Source organism: Trichomonas vaginalis, chromosome IV (genome assembly GCF_026262505.1).
Source record: "Trichomonas vaginalis G3 chromosome IV, whole genome shotgun sequence".
Taxonomy (NCBI): domain Eukaryota; phylum Parabasalia; order Trichomonadida; family Trichomonadidae; genus Trichomonas; species Trichomonas vaginalis.
The window spans coordinates 35,348,404-35,371,773 of NC_067206.1; the positions used below are offsets into that span (position 1 = coordinate 35,348,404).

Consider the following 23,370-nt stretch of genomic DNA (forward strand, 5'->3'; position numbering starts at 1 on the left):
TAATTTCACTATTTAAACTGATATGTTATATAATGGAGTTCAATCGGGGCCATGGTTTTATCCATTCAAAATAAACCTTACCCAGATTATACATTCACGAAAATCTGAATATAAATTCATATACGAATACATCTTATCATCATATATTTAAAAGAATTATTGCTTAAACTTCATCTACCTAATTTGTTCTCCTATTATAAAAGGTAAATGCTAAAAAAGCATATAAAACAAACAAATAAATTAGTAATGTAGATATTCCTCTATGTTTTTGGCCTTCAAAACGATCATTTTGAGTAAATTCTTAATCAATTTAGTCGAAATGTTTATTACTGTGAGTTATTATTAATCCGAATTTGATATATTTGTGGTATATTAATGATTTAAGGAAGGTTTATGAATAATTTCTCTATATTGGATATATCACAATAAAAAATTAGAACAATGAAATGATCTCTTTTGAACAATAGTATAATTAAAGACATATATTCATTTTACATACAATCGAAAATAAACTAAACAATTTATTCTTTTGGTGTCGGAGGCCGGCAGCTTCTCACAATGCAAGAGTCGTCCAGCGATCCGAGATCTGAGAAAGCTCTTTTCCTCAGCCTGCGCTTTTTTCCACTAAAGGAAAATGAAGACTCCAGCTGAGTAATTGGCGGAATAGAAGAAGCAGGTTCTTTTACGTTTAACGTAAACGATATCGATGACTTGCATGCGTTAATCTTCTTCAGTTCGTCTTTGTTCTGCTGACTAAGTTGGTCGATATGAACACTTGGGAAGTTTAATAATTCATCATCCGCACTGATACTCTCTGTATCTTCTTCATCTCTGAACCAGCTGCTGCTCATTCGGTTTACATACGATTCCGGAGAGCTGAACCCGAAATTTATTGAATTTCTTGGTCGGATTGTCAAAGCGAGAGTATCGTAGATATCCAAATTGATATCATCTGGAATAACAAGCTTATCTTGTGAAGGGAATCTTCTTTCTTGGAAGTTCTCATTTGGTATATCAGTTTCTGGAACCCAAGGAGGAGAAATCTTTGTATCATCTAGATCCTTCAGCCATGGGTGATTAAGAATCTCGTCAGGTCCATGGCATCCGAGTCTCTTTCTTGGGTCACTGTACAATAATCTTTTCACGAAATCGGCTGCATCTGGAGAAACATCTGTCAATGGAGCGTAAATACCTTTGACAATGTTTTTGAATGTGTGTTGTTCCGACTCGGTGTGGAATGGCATCGCTCCTGTCAACATCTCGTAAACGATCACGCCAAGAGACCAATAATCAGTGGTAAAACTGTGTGGTTGACCAAGAATGATCTCTGGAGAGATGTAATCTGGTGTTCCAACGAGTGAATGAGATTGGATAACATTTTCTTTGACTCTGAAGTCTATCGTATCGTTAGGTCTTTCGCGATTCTTCATGCCAAGATGGGAGAGTCCGAAGTCGGCCAATTTAAGATAACCTTCACTTGTGACTAAAATGTTGTCTGGTTTGAGGTCGCGATGGATAATACCGTTTTGGTATAAGTATTGGAGTGCTCTCACTATTTGGTAAGTATAAATTCTAGCACTTCCTTCATCAAAGCAACCAAATTTTTCTAATAAGGAGAATAAGTCACCACCTCCTATGTATTCCATTACAAGATAAAGGTTACGAGTTCCGATAATGGAATAGTAGAAATTTGTAACATATGGATTGTTGAATTGCAATAAAATATCTTTTTCAAGAAGTATGCGCTTGAGCTGGTTTTTCTGTACTAATCCGGACTTTGGCAGTACCTTGATTGCAAAAATATCGCCGGTAAGCTTTTTCTTGGCAAGGTAAACCCTGGCATAGGCTCCAGAACTGATACGCTCAATCAGCTCGAAATCAGATATATTTGCTTGTACATTAGGTACTTCTCCACTTCCAGAAACGCGGGTAATTCTAAGGATGTCTCTTGCCTGTTCGATCTTAGAACAGATTACAATCTTTTTGAGGATCAAGCTCTTAGCTTCCGTCTTGTTAATATTGATATCAAGTGAATTAATTGCCGCACCTATGTTCTCGAGCTCCTCTATAGCATCTATAGAAATAGTTTCGACTTGGCAAGCATTTTCGAGCATGCACAAGAATGTAAGGTGGGGAAGATAAACACGGCAAGCATTCATTTGTTCTCCGGGCCATGGAATATCTAAGTGCTCATTAGAAAATTTTTGACAATACTCAAAAAGTTTTTGATCATTTTCCGTAAGTATTTCCTCTGATTGTACTGCAGAAAGACATGAATTGGTATGTTCTTCAATCAAACTGATCGGAACTTTCTCATTGCAAATTCGGCATACTATACATTTTTCGTTCTCGTAGATTAATGAGTTTTCAGTTAAGTAATCAATATTTGTTTTTCTTTCCTCGTCAGAATTATTCTTATCAGCTTTTTCGAGATAAACTAATTTGATGAGAGCTCTTTGAATGGAGATAATAATGTTAAAGAATTGATAAAGAACATCGCATTCAACTTTTCCGGCTAATTCTTGGATAATTGATCTTACGTCTGTCAAGGCAGCACTTGACTCTTTAAACAAGGTTCCATAATTTGCTTGAAGAAGTTTATTTATCCAGAAAATGATGGTCTTAATTGTTGGTGTATCACTATCATTTGGAGACTTTTGTAAGTGTTCATTACATTCTTCAAGAACTTTCTCAAGAAAATATCTTTGACTCTTTAATACAAAGAATACTTGAACATAAATTGCGTTATTTACTGATGGAAAGCTTCCTAATGACTTCTGATCGAAAATATTAAAAGAAGAATATATTAGCTGTGATTTTCGAAACATTTTATATCAAATATTAAAATGGATGGAAATTCAATTTGATTGAAAATCGTTCACATCATTTCTTGGTTGGGAAATAATCTGAATTGTATTATCATTATGACTGGTTAAATCTACACAAAACTATTTTTGACATAAATGTCTCAAATTTTTATGAAAACAAAAAGCCACTCAGTTAAGAATAGTTGTAATATATGGTCAGAGCAACATTATTAAAAACAATGAAAATTTAAATACTACTTAAAAAAGCTTTTTATGGAAATCCAATTATGTTTGATTTACTTGGAATGAATTTTATGGTTATTAGATAAAATAATGCACGTTTAGTGGATCCATACAATTGCATAAAGCTTTCTGTTTATTCACAAAATTTGAATGGCTATTACAGCAAAGTTGACAAAATATATATTGACAACGAATCTCATCAAGATTATTGTAAAAAAATGTAAGAAGTTTATTTTTATCTAAATCATCCTCATATAATAAAAGAAAAGTATAGATGAATTGTTTTTTAACCATCATATTTGACTTCTTAGAAAACATCAAGAAATTCTGAAGTGCTTCAATTACGAAAATCATCCTCTAAGCAATAAATACAGTAATGAAAGCAAGAATTATTCAGTTAGTTGAGTTTGGGGCGATAATTATGTCAGGATTAAATTTGTAGCAATTGAGAATTCTCAGTCAAATAATATTGGGTCTAACAAAAAATTAAAGGTTTACTGTAAAATCTTTGAAATTGAAAGAAATATGCCGAATACATAAGGTGAATGAGGTTATTAAGGATAGAATATGAGATTACGTATCATTTCTGATATGGATCCAAATTCTCAAAGGAATTAGACAACAAAATTTGAAATTTTAATCAAATATGTTTCGAGTAGGGGTAATTTTAGCTAAAAGTGACACGTTTGTAAAAAGTGACACACCCGTGAAGGGTGTGATTACCGATCGGTAATTTCGACAGTTTAGAATTTAAAATTTTTTATGGAACTGTTGCGAGTTTCATAAAGAATTTAAGGAATATAAGCAAAGATTTGAATCAAAATCTTAGACCTAAGCCGCTCGATTCGCTCGCGGCTTCCGCGAATTACAGATCAGCAAAGATTTGAATCAAAATCTTCGAACTAAGCCGATCGCTTCGCTCGCGGCTTTCTTTATTATTTTAAATTTGCATATTTCCATCAAAAGTTCATAAGGTAAAAAATTTCGTTTATATTATTGCAAAATAAAATCTTCATTATCAAAATAATATTAAATAATAATATAATATAATTTATAAACAACTATTATTTAATAAAGTTTAATTGCCAAGGTTTATCTAATTTTTTGATTTTTAATGTTTTATGAATTTTATTTATCATGTATATATCTAATGAAGATTATATATGTAGAAGATAAGTACCTTAATATTTACGTAAATTTTAATGAAATTTATACAACATTATAAAAATTTATGAATAAAAACTTGATATAAAATAACATTTTTATTTTTACTAAGAAAAAAAAGGTTTTTGATAATAAATTTATTTTATTTCGAAAAAGTAGCAATAATCGTAAAAGGGTATTGATAGGCTTGCTAAAGTAACTAATTTTAGCTGTCAAATACTTTTGTATTTTGAAGTAAATTAGTATAAATTTGTTTTTACTTTTATTTCGAAAAAGTAACAATAATCGTAAAAGGGTATTGATAGGCTTGCTAAAGTAACTAATTTTAGCTGTCAAATACTTTTGTATTTTGAAGTAAATTAGTATAAATTTGATATTATTTTAACTCCCTTTGAAAACCTCAATTTTCCATACAGAGGGAACGGGAATAGCATCCAATATTCCCTGAGAATGGTTGCGCATTCTCAGTTCCCTCTATATTTCGAACGAAGCTCTCATCGGTCTTTTTTTTAATACTAAACGTTTTTTTTCCCTGTCACTTTTAGCTAAAATTTGGGTTTGCCAATATGTTTCAATCTTTAAATATGATGAAATAATAAATGTTAGCCTAAATTATATTGTTTGAAACGCGATCTATCAAAATTATACAAATTTCAATTACAAATCAAAGAATATCTAATTCAGGCTAATTGGTTATGTAATTTACTGTACTAAGTGCTTTTTGGCATAGTTCATATTAAAATAAACCTAAAAAGAGAATAATTGTTTTCCGGAAAATCAATTGTGAATTGTTTGACTTTCGAATCATTAAATTGAATTTTTTATCAATAGCTGGATATCAGTGAACTCATTTCTCTTAAAAATAATGTGGTTTAAAAAAAGTCTATAAAATTACAGATTGATCCGCATTTTATATTATATTTAAATGGGTTTACACGAAGCATCTGACCAACAGGAATGATTAATCGGGAATTAAAACCTGGTTAAAAATTTCTCAAACACTTCAAGGGTAATATGTATATTATAAGGATACCATCTTCTGTCATGTACCGAATGACTTATAAATATGCACGTCAGAGCTCATTTCTAAAAATGTCATCAGATTGGATTGATGATGCTAAAGAATTTATTTGTCTGTACTATAATTTTCTTGTAACAATTAAGAAAGATATATACAAGTTTTATCACCCAGATGCCGTTATTAAAACTTCTTTCTCAGAACATCAAATTCCAGTTTCAAAACAACTATTTCATCAAATTGGAATTCCTCCTGATTCAGAATTAAATATTCTGAAATATTCAATAGTTCCGTTCAATGAATTTTGCAATATTACTGTAATTTTCAACATTAAATATAACGACCATTCATATTTTGGGTCACAATGTTTTACATTAAACAAAGTTGATGATAGAATATACATAGTTGCTGATTATCAAAATTACCAATCACCTCCTGAGTACCCATTGACCGAATTTTTCCCATATCAAAAAATTCCACTTAAAAACAAGAAACAAAAAGCAAATAAGTATTCCAACGAAAACCCTAATACTAATTCGACCGCTTAATCGTAAATTTCAAATATAAATGGTTCATAACAAAAGAATCATAATTCTTTGAAGAATTTTTCGATCAGTAAGTTTCATACTTGCAATTCACAGATTTTCTGAAAAAAAAAAGACAAGAGTACAAAAATCTCCACGAAATTTACTTTCGTATTCGACCTTCACTTATGCATATGGTTTGTCCAGCCAGTTTTACGCAATTCTTGAATGATTTACTTCATTTATTATGCAATCAAGAAAAATCCAACTTCAATACGTAAATACTTATTGGTCCGGCATATGTGTAACCTAATGCCAACTGTTTGTAAATAAATTTGTATAATACTTAAAAAGATTTGTTTTCAAGTATTTTATTCATCATAATCAGTTTGAAAATATAATAATACCTCTGAAATTGATGATTCTATAGCAGCAGTAGAAATTTATAAATGAGATATTTCATTTATCTTTCTGTAACCTTGATATTGTTATTAAATTAAGTCTCCAGTTATGATTTTGTGAAGGATAATCGCCACTTTGAGTTTTACATATATGTACAAAGGGATATGAAAATGTATTAATTGTATAATAATAACATTCAGTAAATTTAATCTCAAAATATTGATTTTTTACAGAACAATGATTTGTATTTGATTATAAATTGAATTATCTCTAATGTTGTTGATATTAAATTTCCGAAAAATTCCAAAAAATATATGAAATTCAAAAAATGAAAACTATTTTCTAAATTTTTTGAATCATTTTTAAAATTCCAAAGAATTTTTGGAAGAATCTGGAACTCTAAATATATCTAATGACAGATTTGGATATGGCAGTCCCAACGGGGACCGCGGTAATTTACCGAGGTTTCCGCACACCGGTTCCTTTTTTAGGAATTTTTTAGATTAAAAAATATGCTTTGTAAATCATTTTTTGTAAATCGGCAAAAATTTGGAAATATTCTGACGACAATAAATCTGGGAATAGTATTTTAAATACGAGAACAACCTATTTAAAAGTGTTTCGCTCGATTTTGTATAATTTCAAATTTTCGCATATAGCTTTCCGTGAATTACCGTGATTTTACCGCCACATCAATAGTTTACGACACTTTTTCCGTAAATTGAGTAGTTTACTGCACTTTTCCCGTAAAATTGAGTTACGGGAATCCGTAAGATTACCGTACCTCACTTCTAGTTGAAAATAGCATTAGTATATAATAAATAGATATATTATTCATATTTTTGATTTTGAATTACGGAAAAAGTGAGTTCAGAACTTCCAATTATTATTTGATTAATTATGTTAAAAATACTATAAGGAATTAAAATACATAATGTTGAAATTTGAATTACGGAAAAAGTGAAGTAGTATATGTGGAAGGGTTGTGTGACTTTTTTTGTAAACGTAAGAATTCATACAATATTGAACGATTTTGTATCATTTTTTTTAACATATGAAGTAAAAAATGTATGATTCTTACGGTTTTTATTCTTACGTTTTTGAATAAATCAAGATTTAAAAAATTGACTTCTTACGTAAAATTAAAACTAAGTTAAATTTATTTTTTATTTTTTATTTTATAATAAATGAGTATAACAACTAATTCATTGAAATCTTTAAAGTTCACTAATTCAGAATTAGAAAATATTTTAGAAAATTTTGGAGACGGTTCTTATCCAACATATATGCAGAATGTGAAAGAGTTTTCCAGATTGTTGAATGAATTTAAATATAACGGACCAATTACTAAAAAGGCTATAATGAGATATTTATATCCCAAAAAAGTTGAAAAACAGGAGAATATTCCTCTTTATGGTCCAGAGGACCTGGGCTCAGAGAGCCTTGAAACACCTCCTGAATATTTTGAAGAAAAAATTAAACAAGATGAATATTATAACGATGAAATTGAAAGACTGGAAAAAATAAGAGATGAAATAGATGAAAAAATTAAGGAATTAAGAGAAGTTGAAAATGAAGTAGAGGGTTTAATGAATATCCCAGCTTCAGAATCAGAAGTTCAGAAATCTCATGAAGAAAGATATAAAAATTACTTTTTAGAATCTACTAAAAATTTATTAGATGGTGATATTGACGAAACACTTTCAGAAGAAGGCACAAAATTTATTCATAAACATAAGTTACAATTTATTGACGATGGAGATTATCCATGTATATTACTTTCACCTCCTCTTGATTCTGAAAAATTCAAAAAAGCACTGAAAAATGTAACATATGCAACAAATACGATTAAGAAAGAAGACCATGATATTTACACAAATTATTATTTAAATAAATGTACAGGTGTTGATAAAGTTTTTGATTTGTTAGATAAAATATCAAAAGAAACAATTGGTACATATAAAATTTTATGTGATTGTGGTTTCATTATTGAAGATACCAATAATGTTTCATATGAAAGAACAGCACCGAAGGAAGACGAAGTGGAAAGGTCTATACCATTCGTTATTAAGAACATAAAAGATATGAAAACTTATAAACATATATATTTATTCATTTATTTCAGAAAAAATGGAAGCAACCCATAAAACATCTTCTCATCATTTTATAGCTATTCATACATTCCTTTTCAAAGTTGTGAAATTAAATAAGACAGGAATTAGATTTAATGTATCAGGGTACGCATTCTTGAGTAAATTAAAATGTATTCGTCACGTCGCAGATGATAAAAATTTATGTGTTCTTAATTCATTTTATGGGCTTTAACCCTGGACTCTCTGAGTCTCGGACTTAAAAAAAATAAACTTTATTTTTATTTATTTTTTAATTTTTATTCTTACATAAATGAACAAAAATGGAACAGCTAAAATGAATGATAATCAAATAAGAGCCGAAGGTAGAAGGTTATTTAAACGCTTCTATAACATTCCTGATGGTGTTAATCCTAAAACTTGTAGAAGTTATTTAAATGAAGCCATAGATGCATATGAAGGATTTGACATTTCATCAGAAAGTGAGAGGTTAGCAAGAATGTTAAACGTTAATATTGATTTCTATTATTGTGATCCTCAACCAGAAGACGTAGACATTAACAAGGTAGACTTTCCATTAGTGGAATCAATAATGATAGATCCAGAATTTGAAACAGCAAATATTTTATTAACACAGAGTCCATGTGGAAAACTTCACGCTGACAGAATAACAGACGTTGAAGCACTCACCGGCTATAGAGTTTGTCCATATTGTAAAGAAGAAGTTTATTCTATCCGTGATGATCCAGAAAGGAAAAACCAAAGAAGATTTTTAAAACATTGTGAGAAATGTAAAGAAAATAATGGAAGATTAATTCAAGACGTTCAATTGCAAAACACACAACAACCATATGCACCACATATCACGAAACAGAAGATATATCAGTGGTTATTAGCTCACAATTTGCAGGAATATTATAAACCAACAAGATATTATATTACTTTTGACTTCGAAACATTAGAGACTAAAGAAGAATTACAACTTTCTGAGTGTGCAACTTTAAACGCTTACTTAAAACCATTCATGGTATCATCAACGGTTAAATTAAACGATAAAACATATACGAGGAATTTTTGCTTAACTTCGAGTGATTCTTTTATTTCTGATTGGATTGAGTTTTTATTTTCAACCTGTTCATTAGTTGCTAAATCAAATATTGAACAATATGAAGAATTAATGAAGTCGCAAACGGACCAAACGGCGGGGACTTTGTCTCATACATTAAATGAAAAACAGAAGGAAGCATTTAAAGAGCTTTTAGATGAAGAATTTAATAAAGTGAATATCATTGGTTTTAATTCGGGAAAGTTTGATTTAAATTTAATTCTTCATGATTTAAATACTGCAAAATGGAAGATAAAATCAATGCTGGGTTCTTCTTCTCAATTTAAGCAAGTCATAGTAAAGAAAACAAACTGTCCATATGAATTAAGATTTATTGACATCAGAAATTATATAGCGGGTGGAACATTAGACCAATTCACTCAAGATTTCGGAAACAATAAAACACGTGTTAAATCCTTTTTCCCTTATCAATTCATCACATGGGAGAATTACGAAGATGAATTATATAAAAAGGAACCATTCACTCAAGATTCATTTTATTCAGCATTAACACAAGAAACAATATCCGATTCAGATTATCAAATATATCTCAATGATGCTAAAAACTTTAAGAATAGATTAGAATATTTTATTCATTATTGCAATAAAGATGTTGAAATTATGATTGACCCAATTGATAAAATTATCGAAGAAACATTTGTTTATAAAATTGACATGCTTCATAATCTTTCTTTATCATCGAATGCATCAATGATTCGTTACGCGTTAGCATATAAGAACTTCAATCCTAACGAAACATATCCAGAAGAAGAAAATGTGGAATCAAGTTTTGAATTAACAAAAAAGTATTGGAAATATAAAATTGAATCATATAAGAAACAAGATGAAAAAGCGAAAGGGATACTAAAAACAATGTTTCAATGGATGACTATCAATACTATCACGATTTAATCCTTTCATCTAAATGCAAAATGTGTGGTAAAGCGTTTACATATGCAAATAAACCAACATTGGATAGAATAGATAATGAAAAACCACATACCAAAGAAAATTGTCAGTTAATGTGTTGTTATTGTAATGTCGTAAAATCAAATAAAGATGAAGATGTTCAACGTTTAAGAATCAATTTAAGAAATTATGCATTAAAAAATAATTTACCAATGACTTTAGATTCAGTTGAAGCTTATCACATTCTCCGTAATGGAATTACTGGTGGTCTATCAAATGTTCAACATAGAGTAAATCTTAAAGGAATCACGCACATTAATAAACTTTCATATAATCCAGAAACTAAAACTGTATCAAATGAGGACACCACCAACATCATGACTCATTTCGTTGGTGTTGATTTTAATTCATTATATCCTTCATCATTTTCATCTAATCCTCATGATTTCATTCAATATACTGACCATAAAATGTATATGCCGGGAAGATTGAATGGTGTTATCATTTGTGATACAGCAACAAAGAAAGCAAAAGCACTGGGAATTATTAAGAAGAAAAATACTTTATTCGTGGCTGAAGTAAAGGGTCACATTGATGAAAAATACATTAATGATTACATTAACTTTTTACCGATAATAAGAAACTTAGATATTATCACAGATGAAAAAACAATTGGCGGTTTTATGTATAATTACATGAAATCAAACAATCTACCAGTTGACCAGAAACAGAAAAATTAACTCAGTTAGCATCAACACACAACCAATATCAACCATTTTCTTCTTATTATCTTTGGTATCTAATCGACAGATTTCATTTTATCATTGATGATATTCAATCAATTTTAACATTTACTAAAAACACTTGCTTTAATGAATTTGCGAACAAATTTATGAACGAAAGACAAAAGGCTGAATTAGAAGGAAATAAAGGAAAAAGTTTATTTTGTAAGATTTCGCTTAATGGATCATATGGTTACGATGCAATGAATACACAAAATTACGCAAAGACTAAAATAATGAATGCACAGAAGGCACGCGTTGCATGTATGTCAAATAAGTTTAAAAACATAAGAGAAATAGGTGAAGATACATATCAAGTGATGCTTAAAGATAGATTTTATAGATGTGATACATGTTTACAAGAGGCATTTTTTACTTTAGATAATGCTAAATACTGGTATTTGGTTTTCATTTATGATTTTATGTATAAATGCGTGAATGTTAATCGTTTTCATTTCATTGAAGGTGATACTGATTCATCTTATTGGGCAATCGCTGGCGACCCAAATCTTCCTAACACTCAAGCATTTCAGGCGATTGTTACCGATAAAAAATTTTATGATAAAAACATTTTCAAATTCGCACCATTTGATTTCTTCTGTTTTGATGAGAAATTTAAACCTAAATTAAAGAATAAAGCTGAAGAAAAAGCACATGAGAAAAAATTATTGGGTTTAGCAATTGAGAAACAAGGTGATAACATGGTTGCTTTATGCCCCAAGTGTTATACATCATTCAACGGTTCAATTGATGGAAGTGATTTTAAAAAGATTGCGCAAAAAATGAAAGGAGTTAGTTTACGACAAAATAAACAATTAACACCTAAAAATTATTTAGATATAATAAATGATAAATTGATATTTGATGGTCAGAATATTAATTTACAACTTAAAAACGGGTCAATGACTCGCTTAACAATTGGTAAGACTGCATTAACAGGAGCACACGCTAAGGCTGTATGTTGTGAAAATGGATGTTGTATGCCATTTATTTAATACAATTTATTTTTTTATTTTTAATGAAATGCCACAGAAGAGACAAAGAGGTGGGCACCCTTAAAACATTGATTTTATTTTTATATAAATGAATAACACAGATTTAAAAATTTTAATTGATGATTTAGTATTTAATCAAAATTTTCTTAATTATTATGATTTAAAAGCATATCTCCAAAAATATGATAACAATATAACGGGTGATGATATGGAATATTATTATCCATATTATAAAAATGAAATTTTGAAATATCATAATAAAATAATTTCTGAAATTAAAGACAAAATTAAAAATAATGAATATACAAAGGAAAAAACTAAATCACAGCTTAAACAGTTGAAAGATTTCAAAAATAAAGTATTAACAGAAGAAGATATTGATGAATTATATAAATTATATAATCCTGAGCCACAAAAACCAAAGCCAAAGGAACAACAGCTAAAGGAACAAAACGCCCAGGTCCTTCAGACCATAAATGATGCACAAGCTTTAATTTATGATTCATTAGTTAAACCATATTCAGCCCGACTTTTAAATGAAGATCAACTTTTGGAATTCATCCTTCAACATAAACTCGAAGCGGGAAAGTATATCAAACCTTTATATACAGCATATTTAAAACAAATGAATAGAATACATCCAGAATTAATGAAGGAAGGAATGAAATCCAAAATCAAAGCAGATAAAATTAAACCACTTACAACACCAAAACCTCCAACGACAGTACCGCCTCCTCCTTCAGTTAATCCTTCATCATTCACTTTATTATATCCATTTCAAACATTTAAGAAGCAAAAAGATTTTAAAAAGGATTTCAAGATATTAAATAAACCAATTGACCCGAAAATTCAACCATTAAAGGAAAAATTTAGTCGACCTTCATTTGCTCCATATCCATATTCATACGAAATTGATCATCTGGAATATTCAAAAGGAAAAGTTACTTATTTATTTGCCATTAACATTAACACTAGATATTTATATTGCATTCCGGTGAAAGGGAAAACAGAACAGGAAACAAGAAGAGCTATTCAATACTTACTAGATCATGAAAGAGTAGATAATATCAGGGGTGATGGTGATAAAGGATTTCAGGCAGCTATGACTCATTATTTCCCACAAATTAATTTTTTCTTTTCATCCTCTCCATATACGTTTCATAATAAAATAGTTGATGCGGTAATGAGAACTCTTAGAGATGCGTTAGGGGTTAACGGTCAGATATACTGGGATGGAAATCATGACTCCATCATACAGCAGTTAGTATATTATTACAATAATACATGGCATAGAACTATAAACATGAAACCAGTGGAAATGAAAAATGATATTTCAAAAGAATGGGAATATATTAGAAAGCAAATGGAAAAGTTAAATGATGTTAAACATGAACAAATTAATTCGGGGCTCATGAATTTTAAACAAGGAAATAAAGTTTTAATTCATCTCGATTATGGAAAAACTAATAAATCAATGACAAAAAGAAGACGAAGATTTGACACAATAGCTGAATTTGTTAGATATATTAACGGCAATGCATTAGTTGAAGTTGACAATAAATTAATAGAAATTCCGATTTATTTTATTACTCCATTATATTTAAATAATATTTAATTTTTTTATTTCGTAAGAAATGAGTGACAACAAAGCAGTCAAGAGTCCAGACGATGAATATAAAAAGAAACTAAATAGAATTAAATCAAAAATATGCTATTACAAAAAGAAGCCGCAATGTGGTGGGGTTGATGCCCATAAAACTAATGGAACTGAAAACGATAAAGAGAAGAAGGAAATAATTGAAAAGTTAGAAACTTACCGTTCAATCCTTAAACTGAGTGAAGCAAAAATAAAAGAATTTAATAGAATAAATAAATTGATTGGAAGAGATGAATTTAATAAAGATGAATTTTTAAACTCAATCCAAATTTAATTTTTATTCCTCTTCGACAACATCTCTCTTTCCATCATTACTGCATAACCACATTTTCTCAATTTTAGTGGTTTGTTATTTTTAACATGTTCTTGCATCATTTTTATCATTTCCTCCCTTGTTATGATTCGTGGTAAATTTTGAGCTTGTGGGGTATTCATTTATGATAAAAATAAAAATTTAAATTATGCCGTTCTAAAGTTTGTGATAACATGACATTTTGACAACATCATGGGTTATTCAATAATTAATTATTTTTGAAGAACTGAAGGGGTCACCAGGTCACCAGGTCACCAGGTCATTTAACTTCTCTGAAAAAATGTGACAACATGACATTTTGACAACATCATGGGTTATTCAATAATTAATTATTTTTGAAGAACTGAAGGGGTCACCAGGTCACCAGGTCACCAGGTCATTTAACTTCTCTGAAAAAATGTGACAACATGACATTTTGACAACATCATGGGTTATTCAATAATTAATTATTTTTGAAGAACTGAAGGGGTCACCAGGTCACCAGGTCACCAGGTCATTTAACTTCTCTGAAAAAATGTGACAACATGACATTTTGACAACATCATGGGTTATTCAATAATTAATTATTTTTGAAGAACTGAAGGGGTCACCAGGTCACCAGGTCACCAGGTCATTTAACTTCTCTGAAAAAATGTGACAACATGACATTTTGACAACATCATGGGTTATTCAATAATTAATTATTTTTGAAGAACTGAAGGGGTCACCAGGTCACCAGGTCACCAGGTCATTTAACTTCTCTGAAAAAATGTGACAACATGACATTTTGACAACATCACAGGAGGAAGGCAAAAATAAATTCCAATCATACTTTATAAAGCTTCATTTACAGGTATTTCATCGTCAGTAAATGAATCATCATTATCGTTTGGTTCAACCTGTTTATATAATCCTTTCATTTCTTCTTTCAAAACATAATACCATGTCTGTTTACCATCTATTTTTCTTTGTTTCCTTTCACATTTATCTTTAATACTCATTTGGAAATTCTTGTCTTTCATGTCTGATGGTTTGCAGAATAGAGCATTTTTACACGTCATACCTACACACAATTCATCATAATGTGTATTTATCCATACATCTAAAGGATTTGTTGATAATTCAATTAAATCTTGTTTGGCTTCAGTCATCGGTATGATTCGTACGTTAAATGATGAAAGGTCATATTGCATAAAATATGTTAAAAGGTTATCATAAAATTCCTTTGTGCATGAATTCATCAAATTCTTGAAATAATCAAATTGACCCTTGAATTTACCATTAACTCTTAAAACTACGTATCTTCTGTCTCCAACTTCAATTTTGACAGGGTAGACGTTATTAGTTACGAAAATGAAATTAGCAACGCTCTGGGCAGTTCTTCTGGGTTGATTCTTTTCATTAATTCTAATCTCATTATCCGTAATAATTGATTTCAAAGCGTTGAAGTTTGCGAGTCTGTCTTCACCAACATTCTTGAGTTCATTAAGTACAAGAAACATTTTATTCTCAACTACTGAATTGAAATTACCCGTTAGCTCACCTATTTCAGTAATGTTTTTGCATGAATAACCGGCGAGAAGTTCAGAAATAATGTCTGTAAATCTGTTTTTACCTGTTCCCTGAAGTCCTTTCAAAATAATTGCTGTTTCATTCTTGATTCCAGGATGTTGAATCATTGATGCAATCCAGCCGAGAAGGTATTTATACACTTCATCATTATTATCACATATGGCTTCTTTAATGAAATTCATAAACATCTCAATTTTTGAGTAATCTGGTTTTTCAAGAATGTTGTATTTATAACCCTGAAACGTTGAGAAAACATCTGGAGAATCAGATTTAAAGCAAACACCCTTAACGGTTAATGAGGATAATTGATTTAGTAGTACATCCCATGCTGTTATTGTTTTACCTTCTTCTTTAAATAATTTAATCATTTTAAGTGACTCTTTCATGTTTGACTGAAGAACGAATGATATTTGATTCATTTTGTCGTGGATATTATAATCTTTCTGAATGAAATATTTATTTCCACAATCTACAAAACGGATTACACGTGATAAATCCTCAATTACTTCAGAACTGTTTTTATACTGATGATTTTCAGCCTTGCGTCTAATATCTGTTATCAAAAACGAGTCATCAAGTTTGATATCAAATGTTATTTTTGGCTTACGTAATAAAGGTAAAACATATTCATCATAATATTCTTTTTGGTATAGTTTTAGAATCTTCACTAAAACAAATGGAGAAGTCATTAAATGTGCATATCTACTACGCGCTTTTTCAAAATTACTTTTTGCATTTTCAGTTAAATTGCAGAAGTTATAAACGTTATCGTATGCTTCATTAATTAAATGATTAGGTAACGAATTAATTGCTTGAAACAGTGTGAATAATGTAACTTCTTTTTCTAAAGTCATGTTTCCACCGTCATTATGTACTTCAAAATCACTGATGCCATCAACTATGCTCTGGGCAAGTTTATCGTCAATGTTTACATCTTTGTTTTCATTCATGATAGTCTTTATTTCTTCATTCTTCTGTTCAACTCTTACCTTAATATTCAAATCATTTAATATATCGTTTACTGTTCTAGTTAATGTTGAATCGTAACTTCCACGAATGAATGAGTATGTTTTGATTGGTTCTGTTGCATTCTTGCGAACTCTTGAATCAGCCATAACTACTAAAGAACGCTTTGAATCATCCATAGAAGTCATTATGTCAATATCATAATCATTGCAAGAATAACATTTAATCATTCTGTTCGAAACTGCATAGAAGAAATTAGTGTTGCAATAAATGTGAAGACCTCCTGATGCGGTTTTAACGATAACATCTTTATCCGAAAGTTTTGATAAAATGTCTTTTCTAACTGTTTCTTTAAGTTCATTATTGTACGATTTATTGATATCAACATCTATAATCGTTAAATTTGAAATTTTATTTACTAATAAAGCTGTACCAGTTTTCCTTCCTCTTCCTTCATCATGTTTGAGGTAGTTATGTAAATCAATCATGTTTTCACCAATTCTTTCGTTGAGGGTTTTAGTTTCTGCCACAACTAATTCCGCAACTAATGAATCAATAACTTTTTCATCAGAAACGATAAAGTTGCTGTTGTTGTTTGTTGCTGTCATTTATATAGGAATAAAAAAATAAAAATAATTTTAAAACTGCCTTCCCCTGCTGTGTTGTCAAAATGTCATGTTGTCACATTTTTTCAGAGAAGTTAAATAACCTGGTGACCTGGTGACCTGGTGACCCCTTCAGTTCTTCAAAAATAATTAATTATTGAATAACCCATGATGTTGTCAAAATGTCATGTTGTCACATTTTTTCAGAGAAGTTAAATGACCTGGTGACCTGGTGACCTGGTGACCCCTTCAGTTCTTCAAAAATAATTAATTATTGAATAACCCATGATGTTGTCAAAATGTCATGTTGTCACATTTTTTCAGAGAAGTTAAATGACCTGGTGACCTGGTGACCTGGTGACCCCTTCAGTTCTTCAAAAATAATTCATAACTGCCTTCCCCTGCTGTGTTGTCAAAATGTCATGTTGTCACATTTTTTCAGAGAAGTTAAATGACCTGGTGACCTGGTGACCTGGTGACCCCTTCAGTTCTTCAAAAATAATTAATTATTGAATAACCCATGATGTTGTCAAAATGTCATGTTGTCACATTTTTTCAGAGAAGTTAAATGACCTGGTGACCTGGTGACCTGGTGACCCCTTCAGTTCTTCAAAAATAATTAATTATTGAATAACCTAAATCATTTACTCACAATATTTTTGTACAAAACAATCCCAAGCTTTTAACTTCTTTTCTGCAGCTTCTAATGCTATCTTAGCGAGTTCATATTCTCTAAATTCTCTCTTTAAATTTTCTTGTTCCCATTGGTCTAGTTCGTATGGAGAATCTCTATAACCATAACATAACTCACGTTCATGTTCTAATTGTTTTTCGCACATTTTTCCAACTTCTTCTTCAAACAAAGGTTTAGCATTCTCTACTGTATCTTCAAGTTCTTCTTCATCTAATTTCTCATGAACTTTCTTGTCTATGGAGTCCATAATATCTTTGACATAAAATGCATACTTTACAGAGCACCATTCAGCAACAAAATGAACGAGGTCAGGATGTATGTAAATACCTTTGAATTCATTTATAACACCCTTAGTAAGCTCATAAAATGCTTGTTTTGAGGTCGAGCCACTTTTGGCTCCACCGTATTCGTTCATCCAAAACTCAAGAATTTCCTGTATTTTAGCACTATTGAGAAATCTGTTTAAATGGTTTAACTTTCCTGCTTCTCTTGCCATCTTTGTTGCATTAATGTAACCATCCTTGTCTCTACGTAAGACTTCAATACCGTTATAAGTGCCTTTTGTGAATGTTTCGCCATTAGATTTGTTAGTGAATGTTTTTGCTTCGACTGACATTTCTGTTCTTACATACAAAATAAAAAAATAAAAATAATTTTAAAACTAACTTTATTTTTGGGTCATTTACACTCATTTCGATGAAGTCATGACAAATCATTTTCTGTGTTGTTGTCTAAATGTCATGTTGTCACATTTTTTCAGAGAAGTTAAATGACCTGGTGACCTGGTGACCTGGTGACCCCTTCAGTTCTTCAAAAATAATTAATTATTGAATAACCTAAATCATTTACTCACAATATTTTTGTACAAAACGACCCCAAGCTTTTAACTTCTTTTCTGTAGTTCATCCATTACTTCATTACCTAATTAATTACAGACATAAAATATATTTAGTTCATTCGGTAAGCCTAAACCCTTTGGGTTAAGTGTGTTCATTGAACTCTATACCATGCGAATACAGTCATAAATGGCGGCATGTATTCTTTACTTTGTCCCGTTGTTTGTGTATATCCTGAAACGAAATGTGTATGGTTTCCTTCTCCCTGTGTGTCACTCCAGTAACAATTTATGGCAAACTTAACGTCGTCTTTAACATCATATCCTTTACCTTTTGTCATTCCTGACCAATCCCAATATCTATGCTTATGCCAACCTGCTTGAGATGTGCTTAAATCTATGTAGTGACTATGTGCAGGTAAATTTTCACCTGAAATCGTTTTACTTCCCCCTGTTTCCTTTGAAGAGTTTGCACAATACAAAAACCTGTCAACTATTTGTTCCCATGCACCAACACCAAACATTACTTGAGGACCTCTTGCATCCATAGATGTATAAATAGAACCTACTGGGTTCATTAAATCAAACATATGAGATATTATAGGATTGTCTCTTTTGAACTTAAAATATAGTGTAACTATTTCAGGTTTCTTCTGGTTTGTGTCAGAATATTTTTTATAATATAATCTTATGTTTTCAGGGTAGGTAAAATCTTGACTATAATATTTATTTCTGTCATCTGTATAATAATATACTATTCTCGTTTTTTCTATTGCATTATATCTTTTATATCTATAATAATCTAAATATAATGTTAACTTTTGTTCATCTACATGTGGTGTTCTGACATCATCTCCATAGTCATAATAATATGGTGCTGGAGCTGGGTCAGGCAATGTCATATCTGCCATTTCATAAACTCTTAAATATTTCTTTTGTTCGTCTCCATATAAGTTTAAGTAACAGTTGTTGTCTAATGGAACTTTAACTTGTGTGTCATCATTCTTTTTATAACTTACATACATTTCATTGTTATTTTTCGGAATGAGTTTATACCGTATACCATTTCTTAAGGAGTGTACAAACTCCCATCTAAAATATTTATTTTCTTCATTGACAGAAAAGTCGCCAACAATAGTTTCAATATTTTTTGTTCCTATCAAACTTTGGTATATTTCGTTAACATATTCCTTATCTGCTTTCTTCCCTAACTCATCATTAACATATGTTTTATCCGCTTTAAGGTCTAAACATCCTGAAACCCATCCTGTATCAGCTTTAGTTTTTAAAATCTTTGATGTCCATTCATGATACCATTTAACCATTTCTTTAATTTCATTATCTTTTTCATCCACATATTCCTTATCTGTCCTCTTCCCTAACTCACTATCCACATATTCCTTATCTGCTTTCTCCATTATGTCATTTAGGAAACCTTTTATGAATTCCTCATTTAAATTAAATCTTCCAATCTTCAAAACTTTAGGAAATGCATTTAATGCGTAATATCTCTGTTCTTCTGGTGGAATTGATGTTATATCATCCGTTATTCCTTTAATTTTTGAATTCATAAATAAAATTTCTTTTATATTTGATATCACTGCACCACCTTTGCAAACGAATTCGAAATGTTCATTTTTCAATACTATCTCCAAATCTCCATATTTCAACCTTTGCGTTTGTTCTGCCGTCTTTGAATTATATGCATATATGGCGTATGTAATGGTCTGAGGGACCTGGGTGCTTTGTGCCTTAAGTTGTTGTGGTTGCTGTTGTTTAATCATTTATTATGATTTAAAAATAAATATTTAATCCGTTATCTCATCACCTATTTTTTCTATTTGAAATTGCCATAATATTTCATTCATGAATTCTAAATCACAATCAAATAGGTCAGTTACTCTAAATTTAATATTTGATAAATCTTTTGAATGAAGAATAAATGAATTCCCGGATAATTGAAACGGATATGATAAAGAAAATGTGTTTAAGTTGATGGATAAAATGTTTTGTATTGATGGGTAAGAGTTAGGGTCTAATGTTTGATGTGAAAATCTCATTGGGGTATTAACTTTATCACATTTGATTAAAATGAAATTGGAACCAGTGTCAGAATACAAAACATCCCCAACATCTTTTTCAAAATTTAATATCCCCAACAATGAACGAAGATGAGGAGTACAAAATTTAATTTTCAGCGGAAATTTAATAAGGTTATTTATTTCATCAAGTTCAAAAAGTTTATCAGGTTTTGATTTAAAATTTTCTTCATACCATACGATAAATGATTCATTTAAATAACTTAAAATCATGTTAATATCCCATTTCGTTATCACATTATTTATATACATATCATACGTTTTTTCATGGTCATCTTTAATAAATGATATATAATCTGAAGGGTCTAAAAGAATGGGATTAAATTTACCACTCACAGAAACGAGAGTAACATTATAAATTCCGCTAACTGTTAAATTTAATTCACAGTTATTATTCGAAATAATATTGATAATTGACATTTTTATTACGATTAAAAATATGGTAAAGCGTTATTTTCCAGTGATAAATAAAACTAGATAAGATTACCTCAAGAATTCATAAATTCAACGAATAAGAAATTCATTCATGTTATAAATTTTAGTGTTTTCAGAAAATATGAGTCAATGTCATATTCATCAACAGGTTATATTTCACTTCATTCAAATTTAGTTCAATCAAACCCATATAATGACCATTTCATAAGATTTTCAGATGGTATTAAAAATGTAATTGATAGATTAAAATATGAACAGATTGACAATATCGAATTTTTGGAATTTTGGTTTAAATATCCTGATGGAAAAAAGATTGAAGTTAAAGATAAAGCTGATACTATAACAAAAACAATTACAATGACCGATCCGGATAGTGGGGAACAAAAAGAAATAAAACAAACGATAGAAACTGGTGAAAGGTCAATTATTATTGATTATGATTCAAAGGATTATTATTCGATAATGTTAATGCTTGAATATTAAATAGCCTTAACAAAGAATTTTTCAAGTGATATTTTATATTCATCAACTATTTTATTATAAATATCATTATATGTTAAATGAAGTTCAGTTGTTGTTCCGTTCTTTGATATCTTAATTGTGCTAATATCCTTTATAGGATTTATTTTTGCAACTGTTCCGCAGCATGAAACCTCATCATCTATGAAAAATTGAATCTTAACGTCTGAATCTTGAACATCACAAAGAATGGCGATAATGTGAATTAATGATTCATAAGGTAAAATAATTAAACCAGATTGGTCAATTAAATTTATTATTGAATCATAATTATTAATTATTATATCACGGTAAATTTTCATTAATTCTGAATTAATGTCTATTTTATATGGCGCATTGCGACTGGAATCGTAGATTCCTGGGTTCTCGATGTTTGATGAAAGAGGCGGGGGGTATGTTGGATAAGTGGGAATTTCAACGGGTTCTTTACCGGGTTCAGATAAAATGATTGGGTCTCCATCTTCTTTATTTTGCTCCTCCTCCTTTTTCGGTAAGTCACGAGTTAATAAATTTGGTTGAGTTGCTGACCTTGTTAATTCAGGGCTAACATTAACTTTAACATTTTGAATAATTCGTGATTTATCATCATTTACGTTATAACCAACGTAATCTCTGCTTTTGCGTTTGTGTTCTTTTGACTTGTGAAACGTCTTCTCATTTATAATTGAATAAAAAAAAGAAAAATATATTTTAAAGTTTTATTTAGTTGTTACGGTAATATCCCAAGGTTCATCATTGTTTGCTTATACTTTCTTTGTAACTGCACCAATTATGTTATTGATATTGCTTTGAGTTTCTTCCAGTCTTATTTTATCATTTACAATATCTTTAATCATTTCATTACATGCATTCTTAAAACCATCTGATTTTCTAATTTACGTCTATCACTTTCTTTAATTAAATCAAGTTATAACCTTGTTGAGAATAAAGTGGTTTCTTTATCAATTCCTTGAACGCTTCTGAAAGTGAAGATGAAGAAATTCTTGCCACTTGAATTGGTTTAAATTCTGCTTTCATTGCTTCTTTCTGTTCATTGAACACTGGATCGAATAAAGCAACTTTAAAGAATTTCTTAGCTGGAATTTCAGGTCTCAAATTTGCATATTGACCATCAAACTGATTAACATATCGTGGTAATCCATCCGGTCCCTCTTCAACAGCATTTAATTTTTCATTGAAATAAGAATATGGAATAAGATGGTATGAATACATTGGACCATTTTCACCTTCTCCAATGTATTGTTTAACAGCTTTTCCATTTTCATCAAATTGCATAGGATAACATTCATTATATGCTTTACGTTTAGGATAATCAGATACAGTTAATTTATAACCATTTATGACTTTAATATTACCTTGACCATCAGTAACGAAAACTTCATTTATACCATCAGGTTTTCCATTTGGTCCTGTAATGTCTGCTTCATGTGCTTCCCAATTTGGACCATGACGTTTGGCATATGCTTGAGCTTCTGGTAATGTTAAAACGTTTCTCATTTGTTTAACATCTTTTTGAAGACCAGCAACAATATGAACTAATTCTTTCATTCCATCTGGAACTTTCATAGTTCTATTATAATATGCACCCTTTTTGTTTGTCCCTTGTTTTAATGGAACCTGTAGAAGATTTGCTATTTCTGTCATGTTTAATTATAAA

General features: G+C 30.1%; 7 protein-coding genes and 4 pseudogenes across 11 annotated transcripts, besides 4 other annotated features; 5 read left to right on the forward strand and 6 right to left on the reverse strand.

Annotated features, from left to right (window-relative positions):
* Positions 1 to 384: 384 nt before the first annotated feature.
* Positions 385 to 2,840, reverse strand: TVAGG3_0225880 (STKc MAST like domain-containing protein; the record flags this gene model as incomplete). The annotated part of the gene is made up of 1 exon (XM_001313043.1): positions 522 to 2,828. One exon carries the CDS (start codon positions 2,826 to 2,828, stop codon positions 522 to 524), a length of 2,307 nt encoding a protein of 768 aa, XP_001313044.1.
* An 863-nt stretch (positions 2,841 to 3,703) lies between these two features.
* Positions 3,704 to 3,733: a terminal%2Cinverted (terminal inverted repeat of MuDR-3_TvMULE3 transposon ID:TVAGG3_0225890).
* Positions 3,704 to 4,777: a mobile genetic element.
* Positions 4,748 to 4,777: a terminal%2Cinverted (terminal inverted repeat of MuDR-3_TvMULE3 transposon ID:TVAGG3_0225890).
* A 487-nt stretch (positions 4,778 to 5,264) lies between these two features.
* On the forward strand, positions 5,265 to 6,076 carry TVAGG3_0225900 (uncharacterized protein; the record flags this gene model as incomplete). Its single annotated transcript, XM_001313044.1, has 1 exon — positions 5,307 to 5,780. One exon carries the CDS (start codon positions 5,307 to 5,309, stop codon positions 5,778 to 5,780), a length of 474 nt encoding a protein of 157 aa, XP_001313045.1.
* A 1,196-nt stretch (positions 6,077 to 7,272) lies between these two features.
* Positions 7,273 to 23,370: part of a mobile genetic element that runs on past the window's edge.
* On the forward strand, positions 7,346 to 8,483 carry TVAGG3_0225920 (annotated as a pseudogene). The gene has a single exon. A coding segment is annotated over exon 1 (1,138 nt).
* Positions 8,562 to 12,039, forward strand: TVAGG3_0225930 (annotated as a pseudogene). The gene has a single exon. A coding segment is annotated over exon 1 (3,478 nt).
* TVAGG3_0225940 (uncharacterized protein) lies at positions 12,128 to 13,265 on the forward strand (the record flags this gene model as incomplete). The annotated part of the gene is made up of 1 exon (XM_051227159.1): positions 12,128 to 13,265. A coding segment is annotated over one exon (1,138 nt), but the record flags the coding sequence as incomplete, so codon positions are not given.
* TVAGG3_0225950 (uncharacterized protein) lies at positions 13,674 to 13,970 on the forward strand (the record flags this gene model as incomplete). The annotated part of the gene is made up of 1 exon (XM_051227160.1): positions 13,674 to 13,970. The coding sequence occupies one exon, from the start codon at positions 13,674 to 13,676 to the stop codon at positions 13,968 to 13,970; it is 297 nt and encodes a 98-aa protein (XP_051112146.1).
* TVAGG3_0225960 (uncharacterized protein) lies at positions 14,822 to 15,748 on the reverse strand (the record flags this gene model as incomplete). The annotated part of the gene is made up of 1 exon (XM_051227161.1): positions 14,822 to 15,748. The coding sequence occupies one exon, from the start codon at positions 15,746 to 15,748 to the stop codon at positions 14,822 to 14,824; it is 927 nt and encodes a 308-aa protein (XP_051112147.1).
* On the reverse strand, positions 17,776 to 18,441 carry TVAGG3_0225970 (uncharacterized protein; the record flags this gene model as incomplete). The annotated part of the gene is made up of 1 exon (XM_051227162.1): positions 17,776 to 18,441. One exon carries the CDS (start codon positions 18,439 to 18,441, stop codon positions 17,776 to 17,778), a length of 666 nt encoding a protein of 221 aa, XP_051112148.1.
* Positions 18,816 to 19,685, reverse strand: TVAGG3_0225980 (phage tail repeat-like family; the record flags this gene model as incomplete). The annotated part of the gene is made up of 1 exon (XM_051227163.1): positions 18,816 to 19,685. The coding sequence occupies one exon, from the start codon at positions 19,683 to 19,685 to the stop codon at positions 18,816 to 18,818; it is 870 nt and encodes a 289-aa protein (XP_051112149.1).
* Positions 21,674 to 22,371, reverse strand: TVAGG3_0225990 (annotated as a pseudogene). Its single transcript has one exon. A coding segment is annotated over exon 1 (698 nt).
* Positions 22,457 to 23,357, reverse strand: TVAGG3_0226000 (annotated as a pseudogene). Its single transcript has one exon. A coding segment is annotated over exon 1 (901 nt).